At 42.8% G+C, this 14,287-nt stretch overlaps 1 protein-coding gene across 1 annotated transcript; it reads right to left on the bottom strand.

Moving 5' to 3' along the window:
- Positions 1–5,194: 5,194 nt before the first annotated feature.
- On the bottom strand, positions 5,195–7,110 carry LOC141993570 (syntaxin-3-like). Its single transcript, XM_074963117.1, has 2 exons — positions 7,028–7,110; positions 5,195–6,110 (listed from the first exon to the last, which is right to left on the bottom strand). Exon 2 carries the CDS (start codon positions 6,083–6,085, stop codon positions 5,195–5,197), a length of 891 nt encoding a protein of 296 aa, XP_074819218.1. The 5' UTR covers positions 6,086–6,110; positions 7,028–7,110.
- Positions 7,111–14,287: the final 7,177 nt, after the last annotated feature.

Below are 14,287 nucleotides of genomic sequence, written 5' to 3'. Positions count from 1 at the left end.
TGACTATGCTCTATTTTTAGTGCACTAACTTGATCAGAGCTGGCACAGGTATGTCCACTCCAGATGGAAATTACACTCCCAAGCTCAAAGTGTAGAACTACCCTCAGTCTTTCACTAAAATCTATGAGGGCAAATCTCACTGCAGGACTAAGAAAGAGAAACCCAATCAAGAAAAAGACTGACCAAAGTAAATGTGTCTTACCCTGAAAATGGCAAGAGATCACTCGTGATAGCCGGCCAATAGGAATAAATTCCATAGTAGAGCCTCCCATCCAAAGAGTGCTCTAGTACTAGCCCTCACAATTTCCATGCTGGGGATCAACTGCTGAACTATTCCTACTGATCCCAGCTATTGCAATGCAGGAGGGACTTCCTCTAAGATTGCCAGGATCTTGACCCTTTAAGTATTTATAAATTATTTAAGGTCACCTTATATGGCACCCAGAAGTGAATTGGGAACAAGTGCAAAGAGTACAGAGCAGTGATAGAATGTGCTTTTGGCAGTGTGGCCTAGCAGACAGAGCACTGGACTGGGACTCAGAAGATCTCTGATCTATTCCCAGCTCTGCCCCGACCTGTTGGGTGACCTTGGGCAAGACACTGTAACTTCTTTGTGGTTCAGTTTCCCCATCTGTAAAATGGGGATAAGGATATTGACATCCTTCATACAGTGCTTTTCATTATTATTATCCTACTTGCAAGCTAATTAGTGCAAAAGTGGCTATATGCCTTCTGAGCAGTTTATGACGATATATGCTGTAGAGCCATTTGTAGTAGCCTAACCTGGATTTGACAAAGATTTGGAAAACTATGTCTAGGGCTGTGTCTGAGATGAAATGTCACCAATTCTCAGATTGGCCAAAGAAGGAAAACCCACTTTTCAACCATCTCTGCTACCAAGGGACCCAAAAGCAGAAATCAATTCAATGAGATACCACTTTGGCCGCAGTTGGAGAGCACAACTCCTGGCAACAAACAGCATCAACTCAGACTTATCTGGACTGAGCCTATGCTAGCTGGATTTCATCCAGGTTCCTATCTTGGCCAGATACCAGCAAATCAAAGAAACAGCAACTCCTTCATTCAGCATGAAATACTGAGGCATAGAGCAATATCCTTAGTATATTGATGGCCCTGTCAAACTGCCTCCCAATCCTCTTTAGCAGCCTCATATGCACATTCAATAAGAGGAGTGATAGTGGAATGCTGTGGGAACTCACAGCAGAGACCTTCTTGGGAAGATGAGCAATCGCCCATCATAGCCCACTGGTATCGTTCCAAAAGGGAGGAAAAACAAACACTATAATGTGACCCCATCCACCCCACCCACCACATTCTCAATAACCTTCTCCAAAAAAAGGAAGAATAGAGACTGAGGGAGGGAGCAGAAATAAGTGGTGAAGTCATTAGAATGTTTTTTCTTCAGCAAGATCAGGTCCACAGTATGCCCAAAGTGTGGTTATAGTCAGAAGAGTGATTGTGTAAAAATGGCAGCTTCGTAATCCAAATATCTGCACCATGTGTACATTTACAGGTCTCTTGGTGACAAAGAGAAGTTTTGTTGGGTGTTCCAGGGCTTTGTTCGTTTGATTGTGGGTTTCTCTCTCTTAACTCCTGGGATACTACAGAGACAAACACAGCTGTGAGAGAACAATTTAGATTCTATTTGGACTCACATCAGCAACAGAACTGTTTTCTCACATTCTAACTGTGGAATATCTATTACTGGTGAGGATTCACAAGCCAGAAAGAACACAGCTTGACTACAAGTCCCAGGGTGAGTCTGCTGGGTGGAAAATTAAAAAAAAAAAAAAAAATCTGTGTGGTTGTAAATTGAACAGATTTGTTCTGGAGTCACCAATAGACAACAGTCATGGAATCCCATTTTAAAACTCACTCTTCAGATTACAACTGTAAAGGCATCATCTTACAACTTGCCTTCAGTACCAAATCCCATTAAAAATGGCCCCGAGCACTCCACATTAACTTCCAGCTTGGATCCATATGCCAGGTAGTTCAATGGACCCTCCCCACTAACACATTAAAAAACCTCCATTTGTGACACTAGATGAAACTCATCCAGAAAAGTCAACATACTGTCTCCTTCCTGGTCTGACGCACAACAGTGGAACTAGAAAGTGTGCCCTGGGTCCAGCTGATCCCTCTGTGAAATGGATGAAAAACTTCTAACAATGAGAAATATTTGAAGATGGAATGGGGTGGAGAGGTATTAATCTGATGGCTAGACACTCAGAACAATCTAAACAGAGCCATGCAGCAGGAGATAGAGAGAAGATTCATAAAGTCTTCCACCCACATTGAGTGATATCAGATAACCTCTTTTCTCCCACCTCACATTCCCCCATCATAAACAGACCTAATATAGGGCTAATCATATTTTGACTTATAAAAGCAACCAACTTAATTACCTCCTGGGTTCAATAACTAGATTCAAAATTTGATAGGAACCCAATGTAAGATGGCAGTTGAAATGCATTTGTTGAATGTATTTCCAATACTGTTAAGAAGTCAGTGGGGGCTAAAAGCACTAATCGGGCATGCAAAGCAGCTTGGCCACAGTTCTCTCAACTGAATTTCTTCTCATAAGACCAAATAAAATGGGGGTTGTTGTTTAGCTCACTATAACAAATAGCTGTAGAGAGAGAAAAGTTACACAATTTCTCACTTGTTTAGAAGCCAAATGTTCTATGAATAGATTCAGAAAAATCTAATACCAGGGAATACACCATAAATCCAAACCTCAATCAAATTAATTTCAACTCTTCATAAATTTTGAAGTAACTGCTTTCCAAGAAATAATTTATCCATCCACAAGAATATCACAGCAATGTTTTTATTAGGGCTAATACAAGAGTATATCATCTCAAAGATAGGAGAGTTAGTCTAGATACAACACAAGAAAATGCCCAATACATAAATGGATGTTCCTCCAAAAATTCCTGAGAATCTTAAAGTGGCCCCTATTTTACTGAAATGTCACTATTTAGACAGTCCATCAAAAATCCCCTTTATATTATTTACATGTGCAGTGTTTATGGAAAACTATTGTTAGAGTTTCAGATACATGTGCTGTTCACATCAACTTTGCCTATGTGGCTTCTGACAACATGTATTTTCAATTAAGACATCACCACATAATTTAGTTATTCCTTTGAAAACTGATTTATTGCATATAAACTCCCCTTAGAATGTTATAACAGACTGTAAGCAGTGTTGTTGTGGCCGTGTTGGTCCCAGGATATGAGAAGGGCATGGTAGGTGAGGTAATATCTATCTATCTCTCTCCTTCTGTTGGTAGGAGAGAAGTTTTTGAGCTCACAAAGAGCTCTCCTGCAGGTCTGGGAAAGAGTGTCACAGCTACATAGGTTTCAGAGTAGCAGCCGTGTTAGTCTGTATCCGCAAAAAGAACAGGAGTCCTTGTGGCACCTTAGAGACTAACCAATTTATTTGAGCATAAGTTTTCGTGAGCTACAGCTCACTTCATCGGATGCATTCAGTGGAAAACAGCTACATAGAAAGCGGAACAGCTCGTTTAGCATAAGTAGTTAACACATATTTCAAGGGACCATTCAAGGTGAAATGGCCCATTAATACCCCTCCAGTCATGGGGGGAGAAGGGCAGAAAAAAACATCTACTTATACTAAACAATCTGTTCCGCCGTCTCTTTAGCTGTGACACTCTGAGTACCTTTCCCAGAGCTGAAAAAGAGCTCTGTGTAAGCTCAAAAGCTGGTCTCTCTCACCCACAGAAGTTGGTCCAATAAAAGATATTACCTCACCCACCTTGGCCTTGTCTACACTACCACTTTACAGCGCTGAAACTTTCTCGCTTAGGGGTGTGAAAAAACACCCCCCTGAGCGATGCAAATTTCAGCACTCTAAAATGGCAGTGTAGATAGCGCACCAGCGCTGGGAGCCACATTCCCAGCACTGGTAGCTACTCCCCTCGGGGGGGTTTACAGCACTGAGAGAGCTTTCTCCCACCGGTGGTGCAGTGACTACACCCGCATCAGCGCTTTAACGTTGGTAGTGAAGACATACCTCTTGTCTCTCTCTAACAACATTAGACTGCATTCTTATGAAGATGACTAGATTAGATTAGATCAGATCCTTAGGAAAATAGCCTTGAGAGTTTTTGCCAACGCGCTCACATGCATTACTTTTGCACTACACTGAATCAATAGGTACATAAAACTTGAATTTTGAGCTGTAATATTGGTAGCCTGAATGGTCAGTGAGCACTAAATGGACAATTGCAAAACTACTGGTAACATAATAACAGCTGGTTTTGGTTCTTTTAATCTTGAAAGTTTCATGGAAACAGAAAGTGAATCAAATGAAAGAACCAAATCTGAAATTGTGCCTGATGGCAGCTCCACCAGAAAACTATAAAAACGGAATTGCAAAGGATTAAAAACCATTGTTGCATTTAATCCTTTCCCCTCATTTCAAACCCACACACATACATGTGAAGGAAAGCACACCCCTATAACAGGAGTTTGAAAGAAAAACTACTTACGTAAACATCAACACACTTCATTCATACTGTAGGTATTTCCAGCCACTGGGAGAGCTATGGCACCAGGACTGGAAGCATTTTGCAATTCTAAACACTTGTTTGTTTTACAACAAAACACGACAAACACTGAGTCAATCCCATATTAAAATCCAAGTAATAAAAACTTGACAAAGTGCAGAGATTAAGGTTTTAAACCTGGGTGGAGGAGCATTATAATCAACCTGGGAAACAGCTGTTGTGTTTCTTTGTGTGCTTTATAATGACCGATGATACAATGCAAGTTTTAGCAGGGGCTTTTTTATGCAAAGTTGTATTTAAAAAAAAAGTTATATTTGATCAGAAACTCAAATATGCCTTTCTTATTAACATATATTAAATGTTTTAAGGACACTGTTGAAGATAGAACATGCCATCAGCAAAGAACAGTGGAAACATGAGCTTGATTGCCAGTGTCCTAACAAAACACTCAGTAAAATCCTTCCTCATATGAAAGACACAATAAAACCTGCATTCAAATCCATCCAAATCATGGGAGACTCCCTTCCAATGAGTCTGTGGGGCTAATCCACACTTACTGCCCTCAAAGAGCCGTGCTGCTGCCAAGCTCCATGTAAGTAGCCATCCCCTTCCCTTGCAGAGTCCATGTCCGTCTCACTACACTGTGCTGGCTACGCATGATAAGCACGTGCAACAGGCACAGAGGCCCAGCACCGCTGACAGTGCTGCCGAGATCCGCGACTGGCGCTCGTACTTCAGGGCTTTCTTCACCTCCTCGTTGGACTGGGACACGTAATCAAGCGTATGCAGGACGTTGTACTCAATGTTGTTGATGACCTCGTGCTGCTCCGAAACCAGCACCTCCAAGTGCAGGAAAAGCGAGTGCAGCTCACTGATCTGGACCTCTAGGTCCAACAGTTGTCGGTGGCGTACTTGGGCCATGGCCAAGTGCTGCTTGGCCTTGAGCACTTCCAGGTCCTGGCCCACAATCTGAGGAGCAACAGGGCTTTCCACTAGGTGATTGATGTCCTCTTCACATAGGCTCAAGCCCGCCAGCTCGGTTTGCCTCATGATCTGCTCCTTCAGCTTCTCCACGTACTCCATCTCCTTGGCATAATGGTGAGTGATGATGTCTCGGTACCGGCTGATTAGGACAGAGAGCTGGCTCTGGTGGATGCGGTATCCTGCCAGCCACTGTTTGCTGTCTCGGGCCAGTGTGTCTTGAATCCCATAGAGCTGAGGCTGGATGACTTTAGCCTGACTAGTGAAGGAGGCTTTAATGTTACTTAGCTCTTTCTTTTCTTCATAAACGCTCTCCTCGGTGGTGCAGCACAGCACCTGCTGCTGCTTCTTGTGGATGCTCTCCGATAACTCCTCCAGTTTACTCAGGCCCAGTGAGAGATCCGACACTTCCTGGAATATCTTGCTTATGGGATTGGTCTCATCCTCCTTGAAAACCGGGTTATCAAATGAGAGAGTATCATCAGTATCCAAAGAGTCCTCATCTTCATTAACTCGGATCCTCAATTCCTCCAGCCTGTCCTTCATCTTCAGCTCCAGCTGCTGGCAACATCTGTGGCAGAGGGACACAAAATGCACACATCAACTCTGTAAAGAAGTCAGAGAGAGTTAGGATCTTTTGCGTCAGTGGAGCTGTTAAAATCTTCCCTCCCAGAGCTAGAGCAAATATTGACCAAGGCAATAGGCTTACCCAGAGTTTACTCTGCATCACATGGCTAACTAATACCGGCTAGGTTAGATTGCATGCCAACAGTGGGCGGCACACTTCACTGCTATACAGAAACTGCAGGAACCAACTTTGTTAGAACAATCACAGGGAAACGTTAAGGAAAGAGAAGAGTGTATAGTCAGCTAACCTGATAACAAGGTGACAGAATGCTAGTTCTGAAAAAACCACAGCGCTCTGATCAGATACAAGAAAAACCAGAATTCACATAAATGCCATCATACAAAACTCTTTGACTTTCAAAGTATAGGATCAAATAACGATGTGGCTGCTGGGATTGTTTGGAATCTGATTGTTTTGGAATTAGCAATCCGAATATGTTTGTCAAGAAAAAATCATCACTAAAAGTCTGATTCCCTCCAGTCATAAATAACTGTATTATGCCATGGGGTCATGTTTAAGAGAAGCAAGAAAAAGCAGTGGAGAAGCATGCCAATCTGTTGAGGGAAAGGGAGAAAGACTAGAGACATGTTTATGAGGCCTGGTCTAAACTGGAAACTTACATGGGTGCATCTATGTCTCTCAGAGGTATGAAAAATCCACACCCCTCAGAGACAGCTATACTAACTAGCACTAGGTCAAGGGAAGAATTCTTCCATCAGCCTAACTACAGCCTCTCTGGGAGGTTAATTACCTACACCGATGGGAGAACACCTCCTGTTGGCATAGGTAATGTCTACACTGAAGAACTACAGGGGCGCAGCTGCAGCTGCACCCCTGTAAGGTTTTAAGTGTAGACATACCTAAGGTTGCACTTCCTCTATAAAGCCTACCCTGGAGGACTTCATTCAGTCTTGATGCACTAAGGGTTAAGACTAATGCAGAGAGTTAGTTAGATGCCTCTTTTGCTTTTCCACGGAGTACATTCTATCCATGTCATTTCAGCAAAGTTCACCTGACATCATTGCCTATTGACTTCTCCTGTTACATTTTCTTGTGCCATAAAGTCATGTGACAGGAGTTAATTCCCTCTTTCTGTAAATATTCTTTAAACGGTGTGTTACTTATCGCAGCTAAAGTACTTAAGAGTACCCAGAACAACAACAATGAACAGTTGTGCGTTTCAGAGATCACCAAGTCCCAGGCCAGAACTTTGGCAGCACTCCAGACTCTAAGAGCTCTAACTCAGACTTAGAGCATCAGTTTTTTCTTTAGTGCATGGATAATTTTCTGTGTTTCACTCTATGGGTTATGGTAAAGCTCAGAGTTTGATTGTTGGTTTCAGTGACACCAGTGAACTGGTTTCAGAGTAGCAGCCGTCTTAGTCTGTATTCACAAAAAGAAAAGGAGTACTTGTGGCACCTTAGAGACTAAAAAATTTATTTGAGCATAAGCTTTTGTTAGCTACAGCTCGCTTCATCGGATGGTATCAGTTTAACTGTCATTTAACAGGCTCATAGTAAGTCACAAAATGAAATCATAACTTTGCATTTCTATATTGCCTGTCATCAGAGGATGTTAGGGCAGTTTACAAATATTAATTAATTAAAGTCCTGATCCAAAGCCCATTGATGTCAACTACCATTCAAAACACCCCTGGAAAAATATGCAAATGGTATTAGACTTACTTAAAAGATGGATAAACTGAGACGCAGCAAAGTTAAATGACTTCCCCAGCGAGTACTGCAGATCAAGAGTCCTGGCTCTCATTCGCTTCGTCTAACCACCTACAATCTCTCTCTCTCTGCCAAATCCTTGACTTTCTGCTGAGCTAGAATGCTATGGGCCACAGTCTGATCTCATTTACACCTGTGCAAACCTGAATTAGCTCCATTGCAATCAGTTACATCTATTTTACACTAGTGTGGCTGAGAGCAGAATTTGGCCCTGTAAATCTAGCAACCCAATGAGAAAAATAAAACCCTTTATCACCAGTCTTGGCAACTCTAGTTCAACCCTACTTGAACTCTATTTTTTGCATCATTGTGGTACTTGTGCTGATATTTCCTGTTTTCTATGAAGGATAAATACATATTTAATATATGCTGAAAGGGGCAGTTTAAACTTTTGGTAAGATGCACCATTACTCCTGATAGCAATAGCAAAATATATATATATATATATTTTTAATCACAATAAAAATTAAGGTTAGGACTATTTAACTTTTGACAGGTATCCTAATATTTCTATATCGCTATGATTGACCAGAGATGACTGTTAAAAAAGATAAAGGCATGAATGCACTGAAAGGAAGAACCTGACCCCTTCAAACTAACTGTAATGAGTAATAAAAGTCCATTTATAAACCACATTCATATAATAACCCATCTGAGAGCTATCAATGTGCCTTGAAAAACAGCTCTCAATAATGATATAATTGGAGGGAGGGAAATGACCATATTCATGACAAACTTTTATTGAAAAGATCAGATTTAGGAAAAATCGCTTGTTTCCTCTACCATTGAAAAAGGCTGAAAGCATTTTAAAAAAGGAGAAATGTTGATGGGATGATAACTGGTAATTATCGGAAATTTCAGAGGATAAGCGCAGAGATTCCAGGTGAAATGGAAGCCCCAGCTCTTTTTAATTCCATGTGTAAATCATTGTATCTGATCATACAGATTTTATGTGACTAGTTCATTTCTGCTGTAATATCACTGAAGTAACAATAACAAGTATTATTTTGCATATTGCAGGTGTGCTCACAATGTGCTAGGCACTTTCCAGACATAGGAACACCATATTTCCTACCCCTTACATAACACTTTTCATCCACAGGTCTCAAAGCACCTTGCAAAATATTAGTATACCAATTGCTGAAATAAGGAAACTGAGTCACAGAGCGATTAAGGTCTCAATCCTGCAAGGTACTAAGGATTTTAGTCCCAACCCAGCAAAGTATTTATGCATGTGCTTAACATTAAGCACATGACTAGTCCTACAGTGGTTTGCTTTGCTGGATTGGAGCCAAAGTACTTGGCAGGCACCTTGCAGAATCAAGCCCTCATAGACTTGCCCACAGTCACATAGATACAGAGCCAGCAAAGCACTTTAAGCACATGATTAATTTTAAACACAACTAGTCCCACTAACTTCAATTGGATGACTCACATGCTTAAAGTTAAGCATGTGCTGAAGTATTTTGCTAGATTGGACCACAGTGAGCCATAAACAGATCTGAGAGTAGAAACCAACACGGTCCATCCATCCCCAATCAATGTCTCATCCACTGGACCTCTCTGCCTTCCTAGACTAACTGGGTTACACCTGGGATGAACTTGAGTCCTTGTGTTATGTGCACTAAGTTTCTTACTGTCCACATTCATTGCCCACTTCACCCATTCCTGTGGGACTTAGAAGAACCACTGCCCATTTCCTGGCAGGGGCAAATTTTGCACGTTTCCTTGCAGTTTTTGTTTAGAGAAAAGACTTCTCCACTCTCCTAGCCATTAGGATCAGTACCGAGATTGCAACTAGGGTTCATTTTTTGAATCATTCCTTTAAATATATGTCAGTGTATTCTTAATATCACAGACACAGCAAAACACACAGACCAAAAAACAGCAACATGCATCCACACATATTTTAGTCATCTATGAGTGCTGGAGGGGAGCTCGAGTTGTCCACTCCAGAAATGGAATCAGCTCCAAGCTACCCCCAGAGTTAGTTAGCAGGTGGTTCGGACACTAGACTCCCGGCTCGGTCCATCTGTAATTAACATATGTAGGTGAGCAGATTTAGTTACAGTTTTACTTGCTTGTACCAGGTCATGTTAAAAACCAAAAATATCATTCATGGAAATCTAGGGGCACTGGTGTCTCTGACTATGCATGTCGCAGCTCAGGTGGCACAGCCCAGACAAATCACCTTTGCGTCTTCCAAATCCCTAATCAGCCCCCAGCACAATTTAGAGCAACCTCAGGAATGGCTGTCAGTTATGATGGCCTGAATGGCTGCAGGCCAGAGTGCTCCAGCAATGTACATTCCCACCATTGGGCAAGATTCTATATCAGAAATTGTGAGGGGTTCCTTTGTCAACACTATACAACCACCTCTTCTCCCCACATACACACACTTCAGAGAGATCTGTCTGGATTTGGGCTTCTGTATGGTCTGGGGCAGTATAAGTAGGAAGGGTCTGCAATGCAGCTTAGAATCAGGGCCACCCATTCATATTCTGCTTTCGATTACAATGGTGAAAATCCAGAACAAATCCATATGCTCTCCATTCCAGTGGAGTCATTCAGATTTAACAGGGTGCTGAACTTGACCCATAAACTACATTTTTAGAGGCATCCTATATATTTATATTAAAGCAAGCAAACAAAATAATATATTTTACTTTTACACACACACACACACCTACCTGCTTTCAAGACTCCGATCAGCTGTGCAAGTGACTTGATCCTCTCTCTTTGTTGTACTTTAGAGCAACCTGACTCTAGTGAATGCAAATGCTTTGCCCAGACTGATTTGCATTGCTCTCTTCTTTCCCTTTCACTTTTGTTAAAACTTTATTTTCTGCTCCCTCCCATCCCATGCTTTTCTTTCTCCTTTCCCGCAACTCTTCCCAGGGCTGATACTGACATTTTGTTAGTAAGCTAATCATTCCCTGTGCACAGCATCTATCACCCATCTAGATGTATATATCTCAGCTCCTTGAAATAACCCTTATGCTTTAACTTTAAAAGATGGATAAGCCCTGTTTTATTAATGCTACTGAGGCTTTGTGCTCAGCTTCCAACACTTTCTGATTGGCCAAGCACTTGGAAATATAAGAGACTTTTAGTGTAAAAGTCACAGTGTGTTTATTTTAAAGATGGAAAGGTTCTTTTTGGAATAGATGTTTTCCTTTTCACCTCAAGAGCTCCTTTTGTTGCAGACCAGCCAGCTTTCTGGTCTTGTAACAAAATCTGTAATAGTTACCTTTTTAAGTTTCCCCAATATGCATTTAATGTAGACCTCAGTTTAATATATTAAATACCAAAGAATTATTAAAAGGGCTGCTTGCCATCTTTTTGACTAAGGTTCATATTTAGTGCCCATTTAATCTCTGGCAAGTCCTCTATTCTGTTGGTAGAGAAATGGATGCAGCAATCTTCTAAGTCTTTTCCTTCCCTAGTTACTCTGACCCTGCATGCTGTGCCATCCATTGAAAAGCAACACGGATTTGTAAATATGAGTGATGGGATGAACTCGGCCTTTGTGGCCCGCTGCTAGAGGCCCCGCAGTACTACCACGTCATGCCCCAGGAAAGCAGCAGCGAAGGTGGGTCCTCCAGGCCTGCTTAGAGAGGCTGCGTAGACACAGCCAATCAGGGTCCAGCAGGTTCAGATAAAAGGAGCTAAACGAGCTGAGCAGGGCAGTTCCTGGCTGGACAAGAGGAGCAAGGAAGGGTGTTTGTTGCTGGTTGTGGGAGTGCCAGAAGAGAATCAGAAGATGGGTTCTGATCATACTTATGCTCAGTGAGGAGAAAGAGAATTTGAGAGCTTCAGTACTGAGGTCAGGGTGAAGAAAAATGGGGCTACGTGGGAAAAGGCCCAGGGAATAGCAGCAGCAAACTGAAGGAAGCAGTATGTGGCTGCTGTGTGCAAGGTTGCTGGGCTGGAACCCAGAGTAGTGGGTGGACCTGGGTCCCCCACCTACCAGCCAAGTGGCCTGAACCCATAGAAGGACTAGGCTCTGTTTGGAAGCCCAAGTGAAGAGCAGGAATTAAAGGGGTCCGGAGACAGGGTTGAAGATCCTGGTGAGGACAGACAGTGTGTTGAATTCTTTGCTACCCCAGGAGGGGTTCAGCCATTTTTGACTGAATGACTTGGCTGGAGTGCTGAGCCACTGACAGGGCCGGCTCTACAGTTTTTGCTGCCCCAAGCAGTGAAAAAAAAACTGCTGCCGCGGATGGCAAAAGGAAGAAGCCGCCGCCGATTTGCCGCCACGGCGGGCAGCACAAAGTAGCTGCTGCCAAATTGCCGCCACAGCCGGAGGAACTGCCGCCCCTTCGAAGTGCCGCCCCAAGCACCTGCTTGGAAAGCTGGTGCCTGGAGCCGGTCCTGGCCACTGAAAACCCACCTAGTAAGGTCAACAAGCTACAAGGTGTGCCTGGAGCAGGTGAGCTTGCAGCATCACACCCAGCCAACAGGAGGCACTCATGAGCGAGTGTCCCCATCACAGAACACTTAAGGGCTTTTGTGACACACTCGCTTATTTTCAGTGGGGATTCCCATAAACACCCCTGAATTTTCCTTTGAATCTCTGCTATTCCAATAACTCAAACTCCCATCTTTGACTCTCCCCTTTCCTTCCCTCCTCACATCCAAGCTCTTGCCAAAACTATTTGTTTCTCCCTCAGTAATACCTTTCTAAAAGACTCCCCTTTCCCCCATCTCTGCTACCAAAACCTTGGTTCATACCATGATTCTAGCTTGCCTACGCTACTGTAATCTCCTCCATTCCAGTTCCCCACTTCACCCTTCAACCTCCAGCAGCTAAAATCCTACCCTGCTGCTCTGATCATGCTTAAATTCCTTTGTGGACACTCTCTCTTTTCACATATATTTTGAACTCCATGAGTGAAGTCCTGACCCCAGTGAAGGCCATGGCAAAATTCCCCCTGACTTCAATAAGGACGGGTTTACACCTCCTTTTGAAACACTACACCACTCTATCCCTGCTTGTAGCTCATCTCATCTCTCCCCTGCATTCTGCCTACTTTTCTCCTCTAGTTTCTTCCTTTATCTTCTCTTCCCATTCTCCCTTCTGTGCCTATATGTACTGAACGCTGTATACAGGATGCATTACGACCACCAGCTTTCCAGATACAATTGAGATCAGATGATTCCAAAATACTTCCTTACCTACAGATGGTCTGAACTAGTGAGATAAGCCATTTCAGTATCTTATTTGTGGTATTAATATATGATGTCATATCATAACTGGGGCTTGGGCAGCCAGGCACAGTGGTCAGAGCAATGGTATAAGAATAGCCATACTGGTCAGACCAATGGTCCATCTAAACCCAGTGTCCTGCCACATGCTTCAGAGGAAATGAACAAAACAGGGCAATTATTGAGTGATCCATCCCCTGTTGTCCAGTCCCAGCTTCTGGCAATCAGAGGTTTAGGGACACCCAGAGCATGAGGTTGCATCCCTAACTATCTCGACTCTGGCAATGATGGACCTATCCCCTATTAACTTATCTAATTCTTTTTTGAACCTAGTTATACTTTTGTCTTTCAAAACATCCCCTGACAATGAGTTCCACAGGTTGACTGTGCATTGTATGAAGAAGTAAGTCCTTATGTAATACTTCATTATTCATTTTTCTCCATATCATCCATGATTTTATACACCTCCATCGTAACCCTCCAGAGTCATCTCTCATCTAAACTGAACAGTCCAAGTCTTTTTAATCTCTTATATGGAAGCTCTTCCATTCCCCTAGTCATTTTTGTTGCCCTTTTCTGTGATTATTTTCTAATTCTAGTATCTCTCTTTTGACATGAGGTGACCAGAACTGCATGCAGTATTCAAAGTGTGGATGTACCATGGCTTTATATAGTGACATGCTTATATTTTCTGTCTTATTTTCTATCCCTGTCCTAATAGCTCCTAACATTGTTAGCCTTTTTTGACTGGCACTGTACACTGAGCAGATGTTTTCAGAAAACAACCCATGATGACTCTAAGGTGGTCAGGCCTAATGGCCAGAGCAGTTGTGTCAGAAGCCTGCACCAAAGGTCAGAGCTGGAGTCAGGAACCAGGAATCAGTGCCAAGGGTTGGAGCTAGGGCCAGGAGTCCAAGAAGTAGATCCATCATTATGGCTGATGGAAGAGTCCATTTTGTTGCACAGACACTTCCTGGAACACCTCCTGGGCTTAAGTAGAGTGCCTGGACCAATCAGGGGCCATGAGAGAAGCTGTCATTCATCTTCCAAGGCAGTACTTCCTGGGGTATTTATCTCCACAGGGTCTATGTGGTAATTACATGCAGCCCTAACTTGGCTGCCAGGAAGTGGCGCGGAGGCATCAGCCATCCTTACCCTACAGATCCAGCTTCCAGTCCC

This window comes from Natator depressus, chromosome 9, assembly GCF_965152275.1.
Source record: "Natator depressus isolate rNatDep1 chromosome 9, rNatDep2.hap1, whole genome shotgun sequence".
Lineage (NCBI taxonomy): Eukaryota > Metazoa > Chordata > Testudines > Cheloniidae > Natator > Natator depressus.
This window is presented reverse-complemented; position numbering and strand designations above follow the sequence as displayed.

Excerpts from the sequence above, each read along its gene's own strand:
- LOC141993570 (XM_074963117.1), bottom strand. The coding sequence starts at position 6,085 with ATGAAGGACAGGCTGGAGGAATTGAGGATCCGAGTTAATGAAGATGAG.